The sequence below is a fragment of the Zosterops lateralis genome (assembly GCF_965231275.1).
Source record: "Zosterops lateralis genome assembly, chromosome: 32".
In the NCBI taxonomy this organism is placed as follows: Eukaryota; Metazoa; Chordata; class Aves; order Passeriformes; family Zosteropidae; genus Zosterops; species Zosterops lateralis.
In genome coordinates this window covers 697,404-718,717 of record NC_139792.1, presented here as the reverse complement: position 1 = coordinate 718,717, position 21,314 = coordinate 697,404, and the positions used below count along the sequence as shown (strand labels likewise).

The 21,314-nt window shown below is 54.2% G+C and overlaps 1 protein-coding gene across 1 annotated transcript in view; it reads left to right on the top strand.

Moving 5' to 3' along the window:
- HDAC7 (histone deacetylase 7) overlaps positions 1-15,092 on the top strand; it is a 40,386-nt gene extending 25,294 nt beyond the window's left edge. The window contains exons 6-25 of the mRNA XM_083881096.1: positions 39-161; positions 818-924; positions 1,271-1,387; positions 2,311-2,509; positions 3,443-3,651; positions 4,485-4,694; positions 5,562-5,775; positions 6,354-6,487; positions 7,559-7,679; positions 7,803-7,852; positions 9,044-9,151; positions 9,660-9,715; positions 9,889-9,976; positions 10,679-10,798; positions 11,288-11,385; positions 12,293-12,411; positions 13,208-13,341; positions 13,853-13,937; positions 14,611-14,749; positions 14,979-15,092. Of these exons, the coding sequence (XP_083737222.1) occupies positions 39-161; positions 818-924; positions 1,271-1,387; positions 2,311-2,509; positions 3,443-3,651; positions 4,485-4,694; positions 5,562-5,775; positions 6,354-6,487; positions 7,559-7,679; positions 7,803-7,852; positions 9,044-9,151; positions 9,660-9,715; positions 9,889-9,976; positions 10,679-10,798; positions 11,288-11,385; positions 12,293-12,411; positions 13,208-13,341; positions 13,853-13,937; positions 14,611-14,749; positions 14,979-15,024 (2,477 nt within the window). The 3' untranslated portion in view covers positions 15,025-15,092. The remainder of the gene's footprint in view (positions 1-38; positions 162-817; positions 925-1,270; positions 1,388-2,310; positions 2,510-3,442; positions 3,652-4,484; positions 4,695-5,561; positions 5,776-6,353; positions 6,488-7,558; positions 7,680-7,802; positions 7,853-9,043; positions 9,152-9,659; positions 9,716-9,888; positions 9,977-10,678; positions 10,799-11,287; positions 11,386-12,292; positions 12,412-13,207; positions 13,342-13,852; positions 13,938-14,610; positions 14,750-14,978) is intronic.
- The last annotated feature ends 6,222 nt before the right edge of the window (positions 15,093-21,314 follow it).

Here is a 21,314-nt window from a genome sequence, read left to right as displayed (position 1 = left end):
CGTTCAGGTGGGCTCAGGACTCTTCCCTGACCCTGCAGCATCCGAGCCCAACCTGAAGGTTCGGTGCAAGCCCAGGAAGTGCCTGGACCGGCGCAAGAACCCCCTGACCCGCAAGGAGAGCGCTCCCCCCTCGCTCAAGAGGCGCCCGCCCGAGGCCATCGGTGAGGGCTCTGCCTGGACGGGTGTCTGGGTGTGGGGGGACAGGGGAAAGCTGGGGCTTCCCTTGGAGTGGAGAATTGTTATAATTGTTATCATTTTATCCCCTCATTCCGTGTCTGTCCCCTCACCCCGTGTCTGTCCCCTCACCCCGTGTCTGTCCACTCACCCCGTGTCTGTCCCCTCACCCCATGTCTGTCCCCTCATCCCATGTCTGTCCCCTCACCAATGTCCATCCCCTGATCCCGTGTCCGGTGTCTCACCTCTGACCCCGTGTCCATTCCCATGTCCATCCCCTGATCTCGTGTCCATCCCCTTGCCCCATTGTCTGTCCCCTCACCCCATGTCTGTCCCCTCACCCCATGTCTGTCCCCTCACGCCATGTCCATCCCTGTGTCCATGCCCTCACCCCACTGTCTGTTCTCTCACCCCATGTCTGTCCCCTCATCCCATGTCCTTCACCCCATGTCTGTCCCCTCACCCTGTGTCCATCCCCTCACCCCATGTCCATGTCCTCACCCCATGTCCATCTCCTCACCCTGTGTCCCTCACCCTGTGTCCATCCTCTTACTCCGTGTCCATCCCCTCAACCATGTCCATCCCCTGACCCTGTGTTTGGTGTCTGTCCCCTCACGCCGTGTCCTTGTGTCCCCTGTCCCAGACTCGTCCCCCAGCAGCAGCAGCACGCCGGTCTCAGGCTGCAGCTCTCCCAACGACAGCCTGCCCGCCGAGCACACGGCGCTGCCCGCCCCGGGGCTGCCCCACGAGGTGAGCTCTGCTGCCCTCGGGGTGTCCCCTCGCTTTGGGGGGACCAGGGGGAGGACACGACCCCAACCCTGAACCCCCTGCCCGGAGCTGCCCTTTCCTGCTCTCCCTGCATGGTGGGATGTTCTGGGATCTTCTGAGATGCTCTGGGGTGTTCTGGGATGCTCTGGGATGTTCTGGGATGTCCCTGTCCCCTGTCCCCTGTCCCTGTCCCTGTCCCCTGTCCCTGTCCCTGTCCCCGCTGCCTCTGTCCCCTGTCCCTGTCCCCTGTCCCTGTCCCCTGTCCCTGTCCCTGTCCCTGTCCCTGTCCCGGGCAGGGCAGGGCACTCAGGGCTGCTCTGGGGCTCAGGCTCCCCTGGCACAGAGGCTGATGATGCAGGAGAGTTCCCTGGCGCAGTTTGCCCTGCAGAGCGCGGCGTCCCTGCCGGCCATCACCCTGGGGCTGCCGGCCACCACCAGCGCCAGGGTAGGTGACCATGGGCTGGACACTCGCCCCGTGGGGTTTTATTGGGGGTTTGGGGTTCATGGGGCTGAAACTTCTGGGGTTTGGCCAAGATCTTTTGAGTTTCTTCAAGGCTCTGTCCTGATGGTCACTTAATGGAGAAGATAACCTTGATCTTCTTCTAATAATAATAATTCCGAAAAGGAATTTTAAGAATATGAAAATAATTAGGTTGTATTATTTTAATATAATTAACAGTAATTATATAATGTTTTTATTAGATAATAAATATAATATATAATATATATTATATATATAATTTATAAAATACTATGTATAATATATAAAATATATAATTATGTATAGTATGATATATACTATATATTATATAATATATAGTATATACATTATTTATATATAGTTTTATATTTTATTTATTGATTTATTATAATATAATAATAATAAATATTTTAATTCTATTATTTTAATAATTTAATGTAATAATAAAAATAAAGCACCAAAACACGGTGAGGACAATCCTAGTGCTGTGTCCTTGTCCCTGTCCTTGACCCTGACCCTATCCCTGGCCCTGGCCCTATCCCTGTCCCCATCCCCATCCCCATCCCTGTCCCAATCCTGTCCCATCCCTGTCCCAATCCTGTCCCATCCCTGTCCCTATCCCTGTCCCATCCCTGTCCCCATCTCCATCCCCATCCCATCCCTGTCCCCATCCCTGTCCCCCATCCCTGTCCCCATCCCTGTCCCCATCCCTGTCCCCATCCCTGTCCCATCCCATCCCTGACCCATCCCTGTCCCCATCCCTGTCCTATCGCTGTCCCCATCCCTGTCCCCATCTCCATCCCATCCCTGACCCATCCCTGTCCCTATCCCTAACCCCATCCCCATCCCTGTCCCCATCCCATCCCTGACCCGTCCCTGTCCCCCAGGGTGACTCTGAGCGCCGCGCCGTGCCGGGCCTGTCTCACCGTGTGCCGGTGCTGAACGGGCCGGTTCTGCCGGGGACGCACTCGCCCGTTTTCATCCCGGCCAGCCTGGAGCAGCACGAGCCCGGCGGGCCCCTGTCCCCTCGCCTGCAGCCCGTCATCATCCTCGAGCCCTCGGTCACCCACGCCCCGCTGGTGGCCGGTGAGTCCTGGGGTTTTTATTTTCTTTTTCTTCGTGTTAGAGGTGGGATTAATGCATGGGAGTCGCAGGTTTTGTGTTTGGACTCTCGGTATATAAAGCTCAAGGTTTGTAAAAGTATAATGTAATAATTGTATTTTATATAAATATTATATTGTATTGGATCATATTATATTGTATTGTATCATATTATGTTATTAATATAATATATAATATATAATATATGATATATAATATATAATATATAATATATGATATATGTGTATAATATATATGTTCTATATCATATATAGTAATATATAAAATTAATGCAACATAACATGATATAACATGACATGACATAACATAACCTAACATAACATGACAAACATTATATGTTATGTTATGTTATGTTATGTTATGTTATGTTATATTATAATGTTGTATATTTTATATATTTTTATATATTTTATATATATACTTATTTATAATCTAATATAAATAAGAATTAATAAACACCTAAGTCCAAACACAAAACACCACCTCAAAAACACTTAACCCCAACTAATCCTAAACATCAGCATCACCTGTGTCACCCCTCCCTGTCCCTGCTGTCCCCAGTATCACCTGTGCCCCCCTCCCTGTCCCCGCTGTCACCTCTGTCACCTGTGCCCCTCTCCCTGTCCCTGCTGTCACCGGTGTCACCTGTGTTACCCCTCCTGTCCTCGCTGTCCCTGCTGTCACTGGTGTCACCTGTGTTACCGCTCCCTGTCCCCACTGTCACTGGTGTCACCTGTGTCACCGCTCCCTGTCCCCACTGTCACCGGTGTCACCGGTGTCACCGCTCCTGTCCCTGCTGTCACCGGTGTCACCTGTGTCACCTGTGTCACCCCTCCCTGTCCCCGTTGTCACCGGTGTCACCTGTGTCACCGCTCCTGTCCCCGCTGTCCCCTGCAGTGCCGGGCCTGGGGACCGTCCCGTTCTCGTTCGCCCCATCACTGATCCCGGCCGAGCGCCTGTCCCTGCCCGGCCACCACAAACCCCTGGGCAGGACCCGCTCGGAGCCGCTGCCCCAGAGCCCCAAGGCCATCCAGCAGCACCTGCTCTTCCAGCAGCACCACGCCCACTTCCTCGACAGGCTCAAGCAGCAGACGCACCTGGGCAAGGTGAGGACAGCGCTCTGGGCACGGGGGTGGCGCTGGGTGGGGGGGGTGACAACAGTGACCAAGGTGTGGTGACACCGTGTACAGAGTCGTGGAGGACACAGCTCAGCTGTCCCTGGGCTGTGGTGACCCAGGTGAGGTGACACCGTGTCCAGACTCACTCACAGAGGGCACAGCTCCCTCCTCACAGTCTCTCCTGAGGTGTCCTGTCCCCTCCACCCTTCAGGCCTGGCCTGAAGTAAAACCTTTCCCTTTGCAGATCAATGTTTTTTCATCCCTTGAGCACCTGGCCCTGCTCTGCCCACCTTTGGTGAGGTGCACTCAGGTTTTTCAGGGAAAGGTTTTGTGCAGGATAAAGAGGAGGAAAGTTCACGGTGTTTCAGGTCAAAACTTTCACAAATGCTGATTTGCTAAATGGACAAATTATTTTTTCATCCCTCACTTAAAATATTCCTTTTTTAAATCACAATAAAAATTCCTTTTTTAAAAAAACCCCCTTTTTTTAATCACAATATTTTATTTTCATGCTTCCTCCTTATTGCTACCAAGAAACAACACAATTATGATTCCCCACCACAACTAAAATCATCATTACCGCCTTCCCTCCCCTTGTGTCAAAGGGGGAGCAGAACATTTTGTGATAAGCAAATAGAGGTCAAAGGGTCAGATAAAAACACTCTGCCTGTGCTTAAACCAAACTGGGTTTGGTTTAATTGACTTTTCATCGCAGTGACATCTGCGTTGTTCACTTAGATATTATAAACCTTAGAGGTAATTAAACCTTGGATGTAATTAAACCTTAAACGCAATTAAATGACAACGGTCGCTGTCCCCAGCGCATGGCCAAGCCCAGCGAGAAGCCCCGGCTGAGGCAGATCCCGTCCTCCGAGGACATGGAAGCCGAGGGGACACTCCCGGAGGTCCCAGCCGAGGGTGGGGACCCCGCCAGGAGCCGGGGGGAGCCCCCCAGGCCCGGCAGCAGCGGGAAGGAGCCCGAAAGGACCCCCAAGGTGGGGCAGCCCCAGGAGGAGCTGGTGCTGCAGCAGGTACGGGAGGGGTGGGGACATGGGGACAGGGGGACATGGGGACAGGGGGACACAGGGACATGGGGACACGGGGACATGGGGACACGGGACACGGGGACATGGGGACACGGGACACGGGACACGGGGACATGGGGACATGGGGACAGCGTCCTGGAGCCCCGGGACAGCTCACAGGGACACCCCTGGTGTCAGCACGACTGGGGATTGTCCCCAGATCGCTGGGCATTGTCCCCAAATGAATGGATTTTGTCCCCAAATTGCCGGGGTTTGTCCCCAAATTGCCGGCTCTGTGCCATCGCTGCTGTCACTGCAGGGCTGAACCGGCAGGGAGCAGCAGATGCTGGGACAGCCCTGCCTGTCCTGTCTATCCCATCCTGTCCTGTCCTGTCCTGTCCTGTCCTGTCCTGTCCTGTCCTGTCCTGTCCCATCCTGTCCTGTCCCGTCCCATCCCATCCTGTCCCGTCCTGTCCTGTCCTGTCCCTGCCCCGAGCCCGGAGCAGCTCCTGGATCCAGCTCTGGACACACCAAGCAGGGCACCTGGGGAGGTGTCACCGTGTCCAGGGGGTTGTGACCGTGTCCAGAGGGTTGTGACCACATGCAGAGAGGTGTGACCATGTCCAGAGAGATGTCACCATGTTCATAGGGTTGTGACTATGTCCAGAGAGCTGTGACCATGTCCAGGGAGATGTGACCAAGCCCAGGGGATTGTGACTGTGTCCAGAGAACTGTGACCATGTCCAAGGAGTTGTGACCACGTCCAGAGAGATATGACATGTCCAGGGGGTTGTGACCATGTCCGGGGGGTTGTGACCACACCCAGGGATTTGTGCCCATGCCCAGACCCCTCACGGTGCCCTGTCCCCCCAGGCCTTCCTGTGGGACTCCTTCCAGCGGGTGCAGCAGCAGCTCCTCAAGCGCCAGCCCCTGGCCGACCCCCCCGTGGTGCCCCCCGGCCACCGGCCCCTGTCCAGGGCTCAGTCGTCCCCAGCCACGGCCACCACCGTGTCCCTCCCTGCCCAGGACACCAAGGCCCTGTCCCTGCCCGTGCAGGAGCAGCCGCCCAAGCCACACTTCACCACAGGTAAGGCCACACCTGAGGGGTTGTCACGGCTGGGTTGGGGACAGGAGGGGACCTGGGGATGTCCCCGGGGCAGCTCCTGGTCATTCCTGGAGTTTTGGGAGTGCCAGGAGAGGGCTGGAGGTGGTGGGGGGATCCTTTCTCCTTATCTGGGGTGGATTTCCAGGCAGGGTTTGCCCACCTGGCCCCTGACTGCATTCCTGGGACAGCTCTCCTGGGAGTGCAGGGCGGGTGGGACAAAGCACCTGGGGGTTTGGGGAGGATCTCACAGGTTTGGAGGAGGATCTCCCATGATTTGGGGCAGAATATTCCGTGATTTGGGGAAGGATCTCCCATGATTTGGGGCAGAATTTCCCATGATTTGGGGCATAATCTTGCAGGTTTGGGGCAGAATCTCCCATTATTTGGGGCAGGATCTTCACAGATGTGGGGGAGAATGTCCCATGGTTTGGGGCAGGATCTCCCAGGTTTGGGGCAGGATCTCACAGGTTTGGGGCTCCCAGGTTTGGGGGGACTTGGGTCAGTATTTGGGGTCCCTGAGAGCTGAGGGAGCAGCTCTGAGCTGTGGCCGTGCCCGGCAGGGCTGGTGTACGACTCGGTGATGCTGAAGCACCAGTGCTCCTGCGGGGACAACAGCAACCACCCCGAGCACGCCGGGAGGATCCAGAGCATCTGGTCCCGCCTGCAGGAGCGCGGCCTGCGCGGCCGCTGCGAGGTGAGCTGGGAGGCCGGGCCTGCCTCTGTCCCTCTGATCCCATTCCTGTCCCTCTGATCCCATTCCATCTCTCCTGATCACATCCTATCCCTCCTGATCACATCCCATCCCTCCTGAGCCCATTCCATCCCTCCAATCCCATTCCGTCCCTCCTGATCACATCCCATCCCTCCCGATCCCACCTTCACCCCTTCTGATCCCATTCCATTCCTCCCCATCCCATTTCCACCCCTCCAGATCCTCTTCCCGTCCATGCTGATCCCATTCCCATCCATCCTGATCCCATTTCCACCCCTCCTGATCCCACCTCCATCCCTCCAATCCCATTCCCGTCCCTCCCGATCCCATTCCCATCCTTCCCAATCCCATTCCATCCCTCCTGATCACATCCCATCCCTCCTGATCCCATTCCTGTCCCTCCTGAGCCCATTCCATCCCTCCTGATCCCAGGACAGGGGGGACAGGGGGGGCAGGAGGACAGGGGGGACAGCAGGACAGGGGGGACAGCAGGACAGGGGGGGACAGCAGGACAGGGGGACAGGGGGGGACAGCAGGACAGGGGGGACAGGGGGACAGCAGGACAGGGGGGGACAGCAGGACAGGGGGACAGGGGGGGACAGCAGGACAGGGGGGACAGGGGGACAGCAGGACAGGGGGGGACAGCAGGACAGGGGGACAGGGGGACAGCAGGATGGGGGGGACAGCAAGACAGGGGGACAGCAGGACAGGAGGACAGCAGGACAGAGGGAGACAGAAGGACAGGGGGACAGCAGGACAGAGGGACAGCAGGACAAGGGGACAGCAGGACAGAGGGACAGCAGGACAGGGGGGACAGCAGGACAGAGGGAGACAGAGGGACAGGGGGACAGCAGGACAGAGGGACAGCAGGACAAGGGGACAGCAGGACAGAGGGACAGGGGGACAGCAGGACAGAGGGACAGCAGGACAGGGGGGACAGGGGGGAAAACAGCAGGACAGGGGGACAGCAGGATGGGGGGCACAGCAGGACGAGGGGACAGCAGCACAGCCCCCTGCGTGTCCCCTGCCCCGGTGACAGCCGTGTCCCCACAGTGCCTGCGGGGCCGCAAGGCCACCCTGGAGGAGCTGCAGTGTGTCCACAGCGAGCGCCACGTGCTGCTCTACGGCACCAACCCCCTCAACCGCCTCAAACTGGACAACGGGAAGCTGGCAGGTGGGTGTCCCCAGCCCTGTCACCTGTCCCCCAGCCCTGGGGGTGGCTCCCGTGGCTGCTGGGCACAGCCTGGTCCCCTTGTCCCAGCCCTGAGGTGTCACCGTGTCACCGCTCTCTCCGCAGGGATTCTGTCCCAGAGGACGTTTGTGATGCTGCCCTGTGGAGGGGTGGGGGTGAGTTTTACATTCCTGATCTGGGTTTTGGGGTCACTGCTCCATCCTTGGTCTGGATTTTGGGTTTTGGGAGGGGTGTTTGAGGGGTGGAGGTGAGTTCTCCATCTCTACCAAGTTTTGGGGTCACTGCTCCATCCCTGCTCTGAGTTTTGGGGCCACTGCTCCATCCCTACTGTGGATTTTGGGGGATTGGGGTCACTGCTCCATCTCTGCTCTGGGTTTTGGGGGATTGGGGTCACTGCTCTATCCCTGCTCTGGGTTTGGGGTCACTGCTCCATCCCTACTCGGGGTTTTGGGCAGGGCTGTTCCCTTTTGGCCCCTCAGGGGTCTCGGGGCAGCTCCCGAAGCCTCTGGGCTGCCCAGCTTTGATGGAGCTGTTGGATCTGAGCTGCTCCCAGTCCTTGGGAAGGTCTGGAAGGGGATCCTCCATCCAGAGCCCCCCGAGGGCACAGCAGTCCCCACTGAGAGAGGGCAGCAGTGACATGGGGACAGCAGTGACATGGGGACAGCAGTGACACGGAGATAGGGACAGCAGTGACCCAGGGACAGCAGTGACCTGGGGATGGGGACAACAGTGACCTGGGGACAACAGTGACACAGGGACAGCAGTGACACAGGGACAGCAGTGACATGGGGACAGGGACAGCAGTGACATGGGGACAGCAGCTCGTCCCTCCTCTCCTCTCCATTCCCAGCTTTCCCTGCCGGTTCCTCTGCACTCACTCTGCCTTCTCCTCTGTCCCTGTCCCTGTCCCTGTCCCTGTCCCTGTCCCTGTCCCTGTCCTGTCTGTCTCTTTCAGGAAGGGGCTCTTTCCCTCGGCGCCTTCCTGCTGCCTCTTCTGGCTCTGCTCCTGTCCTTGCCCGCCGTGCCGGGCCCAGCTCTGCTTTCCCTGCTCTGCCTCCTCTCCCTGCTCTGTTCTGGGGGGCTGCAGCTGCCCCCTCTGGGCACGGGGAGCTCACACTCAGCCCCTCCCATCAGAAGAGAATTTTTGAATTTTCCCCGGCTCTGACGTGGTCAAACCGAGATGTTTTTGGTTAAACGTTAAAATAAAAGAAGGTAAAGAGGAAAGGGCTGGGCAGGAGGAGAATGTTGGGGTGGCACAATGTCACCTTTGGGTGGCACAGGACTGCTGATGGGTGAGGCTGTGGATGTCCCTTGGTGTCCCCTGTGACCGATGTCCCCCTGGGCAGGTGGACAGTGACACCATCTGGAACGAGCTGCACTCGTCCAACGCGGCGCGCTGGGCCGCGGGCAGCGTCACCGAGCTGGCCTTCAAGGTGGCCACCAGGGAGCTGAAGGTACGGGGGGCTTGGGGGGACCCAGGGTGGTGTCACCCCATGGTTGGAGGTCCCAAGGTGGTGTCACCCCAAAGCTGGGAATCCCAGGGGTGTGTCACCCCATGGTTGGGGGTCCCAAGGTGGTGTTGCCCCATGGTTGGGGGTCCCAGGGTGGTGTCACCTCATGATTGGGGGTCCCAAGGTGGTGTCACCCCATGGCCAAGGGTCCCAGGATGGTGTCACCCCCATGGTTGGGGGTCCCAAGGTGGTGTCACCCCATGGCCAAGGGTCCCAAGGTGGTGTCACCCCATGGGCAGGGGTCCCAGGAGGGTGTCACCCCGTGGTTGGGGGTCCCAGGATGGTGTCACCCCCATGGCCAAGGGTCTCAGGGTGGTGTCACCCCACATCCTGGGCTCCCAGGGCTGTGTGGCCGTGTGACAGTGGGGCCACAGGCTGTGTGTGACCCTGGAGATGGCAAGTGTGACCCAGGGGGTGACAGTGTGACCCCTGACCTCTGCTCTGTCCCCAGAACGGCTTTGCCGTGGTGCGACCACCCGGACACCACGCGGATCCTTCCACGGCCATGTAAGACCCTTCCCCTTCCCCTTCCCCTTCCCCTTCTCCCTTCCCTTCCCTTTTGGGGACCCCCAAAAGCATCTCCAGGCCTCAAAAAGACCCCAAAATCCTCCCCTGGGAGCCATCCCTGTCCTGGGGCAGCTCAGGAGGGGCCCCAGGGGTGACCCCCACCCTCTCCCCAGGGGATTCTGCTTCTTTAACTCGGTGGCCATCGCTGCCCGGCAGCTGCAGCAGAAGGGGAAACTCAGCAAGATCCTCATCGTGGACTGGGTGAGTCCCCCCTGTGTCCCCAGAGTGTCCCCAGAGTGTCCCCAGGGGAAATTCCTGCTCTGGATCGTTGTGGGAATGTGGCTGGAACCACCTGGGGTTGTCCCTGCCCCGGGTTTGGGGTCACTGCTCCATCCTTGCTCCAAGTTTTGGGGTTTTGGGGTCACTGTTCCCTCCCTGCTCTGGGTTTTGGGGGGTTTGGGGTCACTGCTCCATCCCTGTTTCAGGTTTTGGGGTCGCTGCTCCATCCCTGCCCCGGATTTTGGGGGTTTTCAGGATGGGGGAGCAGGAGCAGATCCTGGGTTGGGGCCACCCAGACCTGGCTGCTTTGGGCTTCTTGAGGTTCTGGAGCTGCCCCAGAGCTGCCAAAATCCTCTCCAAATGAAAAGCAAAACCAAAAAAATCCCAAAACAAACCAAACAAAAAAAACCCAAACCAAAAAAAAAACAAAACAAAAAACCAACCCCCCCCCCAAAAAACAACAACAACAACAACAACAACAGAAAAAAACCCAAAAGAAAAAAAAAACCAAAAAAAACCCAAAACAAAGCAAAACAAAACAAAACAAACCCCAAAAAACCCCGAAAATGAATGTTCTAAAAGATTTATTCGGAAATCAACAGTGAGAAAGAAAACTGCCTTAAATTAAAAAAAAAAAAAAAATTAAATTAAAGAAAAAAGCATGAAAACAACCCCTCCCTGCAGGATGTTCACCACGGCAACGGGACTCAGCAGATTTTCTACAGGGACCCCGAGGTTCTCTACATCTCCCTGCACAGACACGATGACGGGAATTTCTTCCCGGGCAGCGGAGCCGCCGATGAGGTGAGAGAGGGGACAGGAGGTGACAAAACAAAGGGGACAAACAGCAGGACACAGGGCAGGGCTGAGCAGGAGCCCCTGGGGGCCATTTCCCATCCCTGGGGGATCATTTTCCCCCCTGAGCCGGCCTGGGGCACCCCAAGATCCCAGAACAGGGGTGGGAATGGCAGGAAAATTCTGCTGGTGCTGCTGTGGCACAGGACAGGGGTTTGGGACCCCTGAACACCCTCCCATGGCAGAGGACAGGGATTTGGGACCCCCAAACACACTCCCGTGGCAGAGGACACAGTTGGGACTCCTGAACACCTTCCCATGGCAGAGGACAGGGATTTGGGACCCCTGAACACCTTCCAATGGCACAGGACAGGGTTGGGACCCCTGAAAACCTTCCCATGGCACAGGACAGGGGTTTGGGACCCCCCTCGCCTCCCCCAGCCTGGGGACATCCCTGGGGACCCCTCCCGGCCTCACCCTGTCCCTGTTCCCCCCCAGGTGGGCGCCGGGCCCGGCGAGGGCTTCAACGTCAACGTGGCCTGGGCTGGGGGGCTCGACCCCCCCATGGGGGACCCCGAGTACCTGGCGGCCTTCAGGTACTGCCTGTCCCCCTGTCCCTGCCCGGGGGTCTGGGTGGGGCTGGGCCTGTCCCTCATCTCCTTTTCCCTCCTCCTTTCTGGGGCTGACCCCGCATCCCATCCCCTTTTCCCTCCCAACCCCATATCCCATCCCCTTTTCCCCCACATGGGGCTGACCCCATTCCCCATCCCCTTTTTCCCCCCCAACCGTGCTCCCCATCCCCTTTTCCCCCACATGGGTCTGACCCCACTCCCCATCCCCTTTTTCTCACTGACCCCACTCCTCACCCCCTTTCCCCCCACACGGGGCTGACCCCACTCCTCATCCCCTTTCCCTCCCAACCCCATATCCCATCCCCTTTTCCCCATATGGAGCTGACCCCACTCCCCACTCCCCATCCCCTTTCCCCCCACATGGGTCTGACCCCATTCCTCATCCCCTTTTCCCCCTCCCTGTGTGGGACTGACCCTTTTCCCCATCCACTTTTCCCCCATATAGGTCTGACCCCATTCCCCGCCTCTTTCCCCCATATGGGGCTGACCCCACTCCTCACTCCTTTTTCCCCCTGACCCTTCTCCCCATCCCCATTTCCCCCTGACCCTGTTCCTCATCCCCTTTTCCCCCAGCTCCTCTCCCCATCCCCTTTTCCCCCATATGGAGCTGATCCCACTCCCCATCCCCCTTTCTTCATGTGGGTCTGACCCCTCTCTCCATCCCCTTTTCCCCCATATGGGGCTGACCCCACTCCCCACCCCTTTTCCCCCTGACCCCATTGCCCATCCCCATTTTTCTGACCCCACTCCCCACCCCTTTTCCCCCTGACCCCATTGCCCATCCCCATTTTTGTGACCCCTCTCCTCATCCCCTTTTCCCCCCCGACCCCTCTCCCCATCCCCATTTTTCTGACCCTCTCCCCCTCCCCAGGACGGTGGTGATGCCCATCGCTCAGGAGTTCAGCCCGGACGTGGTTCTGGTCTCGGCGGGGTTCGATGCTGCCGAGGGCCACCCGCCCCCCCTGGGGGGGTACAAAGTGTCCGCCAAGTGTAAGGGGGGGGCACCGGGGGGTGTGTCCCCTTTTGGGGTGGAATGTCCCCTCCTGGGGTGGGGTGTCCCCTCTTGGGATGTCCCCTTTTTGGATGGGGTGTCCCCTTCTGGGGGCAAAATTATGATATTATAATATTATTAAATAAATATTATAAAATATAAAATACATCATAAAATATATAATATATATTTATTAGTTATATGAAATATATTATTATATATTATTATAGAATAACATATTTATTACTATATATTATATATATTATTATATATAATATATTATAGATTATATATCACATATATTATATGTATTATATATTATATAAATAATATATATTATCATATATTATTTACATATTATTATATAATGATATATTATATAATAATAATATAATGAAATTAATATAACAATTAATACTCATAAACCTATTTTTGTAAAGCTTTTTTTAGCTAAGGTGCAAAAGCTTTTTTTAGCTAAGGTTTATTTTTTAAACAACTTATCTAGCTAAGATTTATTGCTTGTTTTAATTTGATTCGTTAAATCTCTCTGAAGTTGTTTGTGGATGGGTTTTGAATGGTCAGATAAATATTCTAATATTTTAAAATTTTTTACAACTATTTTTATTTGCCAGTAACAGAAAAAATTGATGGTTGTTGTATAAAAATTGTCAGATGGCACAGTTTGATAATACAAATATTTGTCCTCTAAGAGGTGAGCACTCCTGGGGGAAGCCCAGGAGGTTTTGGGGTGGGATTTGGGCAGGGGGAGGTGACGTTCCGGGCTCTGTCCCCCAGGTTTTGGCTACATGACCAAGCAGCTGATGGGGCTGGCCGGGGGGGCCGTGGTGCTGGCCCTGGAGGGGGGGCACGACCTCACGGCCATTTGTGACGCCTCCGAGGCCTGTGTGTCCGTCCTGCTGGGCCACGAGGTGAGGGCAGGGCTGGCCCCGGGCCTGTGTCACTGTCCCTGTCACCCCTGTGACCCTCCAGTGTCCCCCTGGTGCCACCACCTCTGTGACCCCCCAGTGTCCCCTGGTATCACCACCCCTGTCACCCCTGTGAACCCCCAGTGCCACCACCCCGTGACCCCCCAGTGTCCCCTGGTGCCACCACCCCCTCTGTCCCCACTATGTCCCCCATGTCCCCTGGTGCCACCACCCCCTGTGACCCCCTGTGTCCCCCCTGTGTCCCCTGGTGTTCCCGTGTCCCCTGGTACCACCACCCCCAGTGATCCCCCTGTGTCCCCTGGTGCCACCACCTCCTGTTACCCCTCTGTGACCCCTCTGTGAACCCCTGTGTCCCCTGATGTCCCCTGTGACCCCCCTGATGTCCCCTGGTGTCCCCTGTGACCCCTGTGACTCCTGATGTCCCCTGATGTCCCCTGGTGTCCCCCATGTCCCCTGATGTCCCCTGATGTCCCCATGTCCCCGTGTCCCGCAGCCGGAGCCGCTCCCCGAGGAGAGCGTGAGGCAGAAGCCCAATGCCAACGCCGTGCGCTCGCTGGAGGCCGTGATCCAGGTCCAGAGTGAGTGAGGGACGGGTTGGGGACATGGGGGGGACCCTGAAGGTCCTCACTGGGCCTCAGAGATCCTGGGAGGGGGACCCCATCATTGTCATTGTCATTGTCATCATCGTGGGAGGGGGTGCCTCAAGTGTGTGTTCAGTGTAAGGGGAGCCCAGAAACCTGGGATATCCCTCTCCAGGCTGTCCCTAACCTGGGACAGCCCTAACCTGGGACACCCCTGTCCTGGGACACCTCTGTCCCGGGACAGCCCTGTCCCTGGATACCCCTGTCCCAGGACACCCCTGTCCCGGGACAGCCCTAAGATGGGACATGGGACATCCCTGTCCTGGGCTATCCCTGTCCTGAGACACCTCTGTCCTTGGATATCTCTGTCCTGGGACATCCCTAACGTGGAATATCCCTAATCTTGGACACCCCTAACCTTTGACACCTCTAATCTGGCACACCTCTGTCCTGGGCCACCCCTGTCCCTGGACACCCTTAATCTGGGCTATTCTTGTCCTTGGATATCCCTGTCCTGGGTCATCCCTAACCTGAGATATCCCTAATCTTGGCCACCCCTAACCTGGGACACCCCTGTCCTGGGCCAGCCCTGTCCTGAGCTATCCCTGTCCCGGTCCCCCATGTCCCGGTGTCCCCAGGCCATCCCCAGCTGTCCCCTGTTGTCCCACAGGTAAATACTGGGTGGCCGTGCAGCGTTTTGCCTCCAAGCTGAGCTGTTCCTTCCTCGAGGCCCAGCACCACGAGGCCGACGAGGTGGAGACGGTGACAGCCCTGGCGTCCCTCTCGGTGGCCGTCATGGTGGACAAGAGGTGACATCCCCAGGACCCCCCTGTGCCCTGGGGGGGGTGGTGGCAGCAGGGCAGGGATGTGTCCCCTCAACCCTGGAGGAGGTTCTGGAGCTCAGGGTCTGGATAAATCCAGCGCTGAGTGAAAACCAGACCAGATCCTCCTGCCAGCAGTGTCCCCTCCTTGTCCCCTCCCTTTTGTCACTGTCACCGTGTCCCTGCCGGCCCCTGACATGTCCCATTCCCGTCACAGGGCGCAGGAGGAGCCGATGGAGCAGGAGGAGCCCATGAACCAGTGACAGGACGAGGGGACAGTCCCCGGTTTGTCCCCACCCTGGGCTCCCAATGGACTCCTGGAAGGGACGTGGGACCACGGAGAGCCCCGAGCCCGCAGCCCCCTCCCCAATTTCGGGACTTTTGGGGAGTGTGAACCCCCCCAGACCCCCGGGATCCTCTCCCTGGGAAGGGCTGGACATTGGGATGGACACTGGGACCACTTGGGCCTGGGAGGAGAATCCCAGGATTTGCTCGGTGGGGACGGGATGGGTTCCCAAAGGAATCTCCAAAGGTTCCCCTCGCCCTGCTGGGGGTGACAGGGACAGGGCCAGGAGCTCACAGGGCATGGGAGGGTCTGGAGCATCCCAAGAAATATTTGGAGCACCCCAAGGAAGGCTTGGAGCATCCTGAGGAAGGTTCAGAGCATCCCCAGGAAGTTTCAGAGCACCCCAAGAAATTTTGGACCATCCCGAGGAAATTTTGGAGCATCCTGAGAAATTTTTGGGGGATCCTGAGGAAGACTCGGAGCATCCCCAGGAAGTTTTGGAGCACCCCTGAGGAAATTTTGGAGCATCCCAAGGAACTTTTGGGGGGTCCTGAGGAAGGCTCAGAACGTCCTGAGGAATTTCTGGAGCACCCCGAGGAATTTTTGAAGCATCCCGAGGAATTTTTGGAGCACCCCAAGGAATTTTTTGGACCGTCCCGAGGAATTTTTGGGGCACCCCCGGGCTCTGGTTTTGCACTATGGGGACCCTGAGAGAGCCAATGTGAACCCGACTCCTCTTCCGGGGGAAATTCCCGGGAATAATTCCCCAGTTCTTTGAGCCCTGGGTGGGTGTTTGGGTCCCTGAAATGCCCTGAGCCTTTTCCCAGCTGAGATTCCACAATTCCTGGGATCTGCTGCCTCATCCAGGGGTCCCCAAAACCCCCCAAAGCCCCCAAACCCCTCCCTGTTCCTGTCCTGGGGGGACTCGGTTCCATCCTGATTTTTCCTTTTCCCGTTTCCCCAGAGCTTTTCCTGCATCCCCAGGGATTTCCTGGATTTCCCAAGGGATTTTCCCATTTCCCAAGGGATTTTCCCATTTCCCGAGGGGTTTCCCCATTTCCCGAGGGATTTTTTTCCCATTTCCCAAGGGATTTTTAGGGATTTTCTGAGGGATTTTCCCCATTTCCCAAGGGATTTTTGATTTCCCAAGGGATTTTTAGGGATTTCCCAAGGGATTTCCCCATTTCCCAAAGGATTTCCCCTATTTCCCGAGGGATTTCCCCATTTCCCAAGGGATTTCCCCCATTTCCCAAAGGATTTTCCCCATTTCCCAAGGGATTTTTAGGGATTTCCCAAGGGATTTTCCCATTTCCCAAAGGATTTTCCCCATTTCCCAAGGGATTTTTGATATCCTGAGAGATTTTCCCATTTCCCAAGGGATTTTTTCCCGGGTGTTGACCCCAGGAAGGTTTTGGGGACACAAAGGGGACAGACACGGCCCTGGCTGAGCCTGGAGGGGTTTTTGGGGTTTTTGGGGACGGCGGCAGTGGGAGGAGATTTTGTAAAAAACAAAAACAAAACAACAGAAAAAAAATACAAAAAAAAAAAAAAAAAAAAAAAAGGAGAATTTTAAAAAGAAAGAAAGAAAAAAAAAAGTGTCTGGAGGAATTAAATTTTTTTGTGTCGCACTCGGGGTGGGGGGTCCAGGGGGGGATGGAGGGACCTCCCAAATTTCATCCTGCTGGAGGCTTTTCTCCCCAAAAAAAGGCTCATTAGGATGAGATTTTGCTCATTTTAAGAGGCTTTTTCCTCATTTTAAGGTGTTTTTTTTTCTCATTTTAAGGTTTTTTTTTTCCTCATTTGTAGTTTGTTTTTTTTCCTCATTTAAAGTTTTTTTTTCTCATTTTAAGTTTTTTTTTCTCATTTTAAGTTTTTTTTTTCTCATTTTAAGGTTTTTTTTTCTCCTCATTTTAAGTTGTTTTTTTTTTTTTTTTCTCTCCTTTTAAGGGTTTTTTTTCCTAATTTTAAAGGGTTTTTTTTTTTCTCATTTTGAGGAGATTTTACTAATTTAAAATACATTTATTTAAATTTTTTTCCCTAAAAAACAAGTCACAGCAAAACACTCGATTTTTTTTTTTTTCAAAAATATATTTCAGCTTTTATTTAAACAAAAAAAAAAAAAATCTGGTTGCAAGCCAAAATTTCTCACTCCACAGATCTGGTTTTTACCCTTTATTTTTTCAAGCACAATTTATTTCATTTTCAAAAGAAGATTTGAATTTCTTGAAGCCCATTTTGGTTCCTCAGCTGGAAAATCCTTCCCGTGAACGAAGAAGCCACTCAGGTTTTAATTTGAGTTTTGCTTTATTTTTATTATTTTTAAAACACCTCCAGATTTTTTTTTAATTTTTTTTTTTTTTTTTTTTTTTTGAAGGCTGCACTCGGAGCAGGGAATCCACTCCCTCTCTGCACATAAAAATCAGAAATTGGATAGAAAAAAGTCACTTTTTTGGGCCTTCCTGTGGCTCCTCCGTGGGTCTTCTCAATTCTGATCCCAACTCCTCTCCCGTGGAATATTTGGGGGCTGTTGCAGCTTCCCCAAAAGGGATTTTTTCCCTTTTTTTTTGCTATAACAGGCAAAAAAATCTGATTTTTTTTTGCTTAATTCCAATAAAAATTAAGGAGGTGCAGGGAGGGATCCAACAGCAAAATTCCCATGGGAAACACAAGGATTGAACTCTGGAAAATTCCCCCTCTGGGTTTTATTTGGGGTCATTTTGGGCACCCCAAAACCTCCATCATCCCTTCCCCAACCCAAAAAAAAACCCCCAAACCCCCTCAGAATTCCCAAACAGCCCCAAATTCCTGCCGGGTCCTTGTCCAGCCTCGATTCCTGATGAATTCCAAGGATTTGGGTGGATCCACAAGGAAGTTTTTTGAGGCCCAACTGCAGAGCTGGGGTGGGTTGAGCAACCCCAAAATTCTCACAAAATCCATGGGAATAAAATCCACGAGGAATAAAATCCATAAAAATAAAATCCACGAGGATAAAATCCATAAAAATAAAATCCATGAGGATAAAATCCATGGGGAATATCCCGGTGCAGAACCTCGGGATGGGGATAAAAGCACAGCAGAGTCTCCCCAGCTCCAGCCCCTTCCCCAAATCCTGGAGGGATTTTTATCCAGAAAAATTCCAGGAAGGATCCCAGGAGATCAGGGTCATTCCTTACCTGCCATAAATCACAGCCCCGAGTTCCTCTGGGCTCAATCCTAAAGTTTTTTGGGGGTCTTGGGGGGTTTTGGGGTTCCCTTCTGTCTCCTGTGGGGTTTTTTGGGGTTTTTTTTTTGGGGTGTTGGAGTTGCTTCCATCAAAGTGGAGACCTGGAGGGGCAGACAAAGGGGTCAGGTTGGGTTTGGGATTCCAAAAAATTCTGTAAATTCGTTCCTGGGGAGAGCAGGGGGAGAGATTCACAGATTTTCCCAGATTTTCCTCGGATTTTCCCACATTTCCCTGGATTTTCCCCAGATTTTCCCCAGGTTTTCCCCAAATTTCCCCGGATTTTCGCAGATTGTCCCTGGATTTCCCCTGGATTTCTCCACATTTTCCCAGATTTTCCCCGGATTCCCCCAGATTTTCCCCGAATTTCCCTGGATTTCCCCAGGTTTTCCCCAAATTTCCCCGGATTTTCGCAGATTGTCCCTGGGTTTTCCAGGATTTTCCCAGATTTTCTCCAGATTTCCCTGGATTTCTTCACATTTCCCCAGATTTCCCTGGATTTCCCCACATTTCCCCTGGATTTTCACTGGATTTCCCTACATTTCCCCAGATTTCCCCCACATGTCCTCAGATTTTCCCAGATTTTCTTTGGATTTTCCCACATTTTCCCCAGATTTACCCAGATTTTCCCCGAATTTGTCCAACGCCCCGAAGAGTTGGACAAAATTTAACACCAGAAAAATCCTCACAGTGGGAATTTCAGGGCTGCAGGACCCTGCAGGATTTTATGTCTGGATTAATTTTAATTCATCCTGAGCACGGAGAGCAGCTCGCTCCCCCTGGGTGGGGTTTTGTTGGGGTTTTTCCCCTCTTTTAATGAAAATGTGGAGGGGGTTTTTTTGCTGGAAAAATGAATTCAGCAGGTTCTGGTCGTGCCTGTGACAATTCCCCGTGGAATGGGAAATGAGGAATGGGGAATAAATAGGGAAATAACAGGGAATGGGGAATAGGGAAGAGGAAATGGGGAATGGGGAATAAGGTATAAGGAATAAGGAATAAAGAATAAGGAATGGGGAATGGGGAATAAGGAATAGGAATAGAAAATAGTGGATACGGAATAAAGAATAGGGAATAAAAATAGGGAGTGGGGAATGGGGAATAAGGAATAGGGAATGGGGAATGGGGAATGGGGAATAGGGAATGGGGAATGGGGAATGAGAATGGGAATGGAGAATAAGAAATAGGGAATGGGAATGGGGAATGGGGAAGAGGAAATGGGGAATGTGGAAAAAGGAATAAAGAATAAGGAATGGGGAATGGGGAATAAGGAATAGGAATAAAAAATAGGGAATGGGGAATAGGGGATAGGGAATGGGAATGGGGAATGGGGAATGGGGAATAAGGAATGAGGAATAGAGAACAGGGAATGGGGAACAAGGAATAGAATAGAAAATAGCGGATGGGGAATAGGGGATAGGGAACAGGGCACACGGAATAGGAAATAGGGAATGGGGAACAGCGAACACGGACCAGGCGCAGGGATGAGCCGTTGGGAGCCCCCCCGGCGCCCCGCAGCAGCCGGAGCTGTTTATAAATAAAACCAAACGGAGCAGCCGCCAGACAAAGCCCGTTCCAGGCGAGAGCCGAGGGCCCCCAAAGGGGAGATTTATCCAAGGTCTTTCAGGAGAGACAATTGAGCGGGGGCAGCGCGGGAGAGGCGATAAATCCCAGAGACAAATGAAGGGCGAGGAACATCAGCCCCAGCCTCTCCCCCCCCCCGGGCAGTTCCAGCCTCATTCTCCTCCTCCAGCAGGGAAAAAAAACCATTTTATTGTGCTCGAGGCTCAGCCGAGGAAAAGCCGAGCTGGGGGGGACTTCAAAGGTGATTTTTGTTGCCTCAGGGCTCCATCCCGCCCTTCCCGGTTAACCAGGGCACCTCCAGCCCTCCCAGCCCCGTTTGATATTTAATATTTCGCTATTCAGGGGCTGCTTCCCATTAGGAAATCTCAGCCCCGCTGCGAGCTCCGGGTTTGTTCCCTCCCCGGGAGGGAGATGGAGCTTTTTCCCAGCCCGGCACCGCTTTTCCCTGATTTTTGGGGTTTTTTTGGGGGAAAATCCGCCTCCCTGTCCCTCCCTGCCCGGCCGGGATGGTTTATTGGAGCCCAAAACGCCTCAGGATGGGCTGGGGAGGTGATTCCCTGCCCGGCTGGAGGAGGATGAACTCGGGATGGATTTTAATGGGCTCAGGGGAGCTCTCCAAAGTGACCGAAGGCTCTTTAACGCCTCTGTTTATCACCGGAGAGAAGCTCCTGCCAAGAATTCCGATTAAATCAACAGCTCCGCTCGGGTTTCTGCACACAGGGGGAGTAAAAATGGGTCTGGGGGTGTTGGGGAGGGGGCTCAGCCTCCCCCCACCGCACCAGCACAAAGGGATTTTAGTCTGGGGTTGTGAAATTCAGGATGGAGCAGCTTTTCTGCCCCAAAACTGCAGAATCCAACCCCAAAGTGCCAAACCCCAAAAGGGAGTGCCCAGAACAGGATGAGGGGTCCAGGGGGGCACAGAGGGCTCCACATCCCGACTGGTCCTGGCGGGTTTTGGGCATCCCAAAGTGAGGACAAGAGGGACAAAAGGCCACCCGCTCCTCCTCTGGCCGGCCCCAGGGGAGGTGACATCGGTGTCACCCAAGGAAAGGCAGCTCCGGGCAAAAAAAAGGTTTAATGGCAGAAAAAGCAGGGTTTGTCCCCCAAAAATTGATATTTATTTTATGAAATTGATATTAATATATATATATATTATATATATATATATATTTATATTTATTTATATGAATTTAGCAGAGTGTCAGATTTCCAGAGAGATCTGGCTGGGAAAGGGAATTCTGAGGGGGCTCATCCTTAAATGAAACCCCCTGGGAGATGCGCAGCACCCTGAGCCAGCTCTGGCAGCTCCACAAACTCGAATTTTGGGCTGTTCAGTGCCCGAGGAGAGCCAGAGGAGCCCTGGGGACAGCCGGGATCCCGCGAGGTGTCCCCAGAATTCCTGCCTTGGGAACATTTATGGAACTTTCTGCTCCTGCTCTGTGGGACGTGTCAGCACCTCACTGACC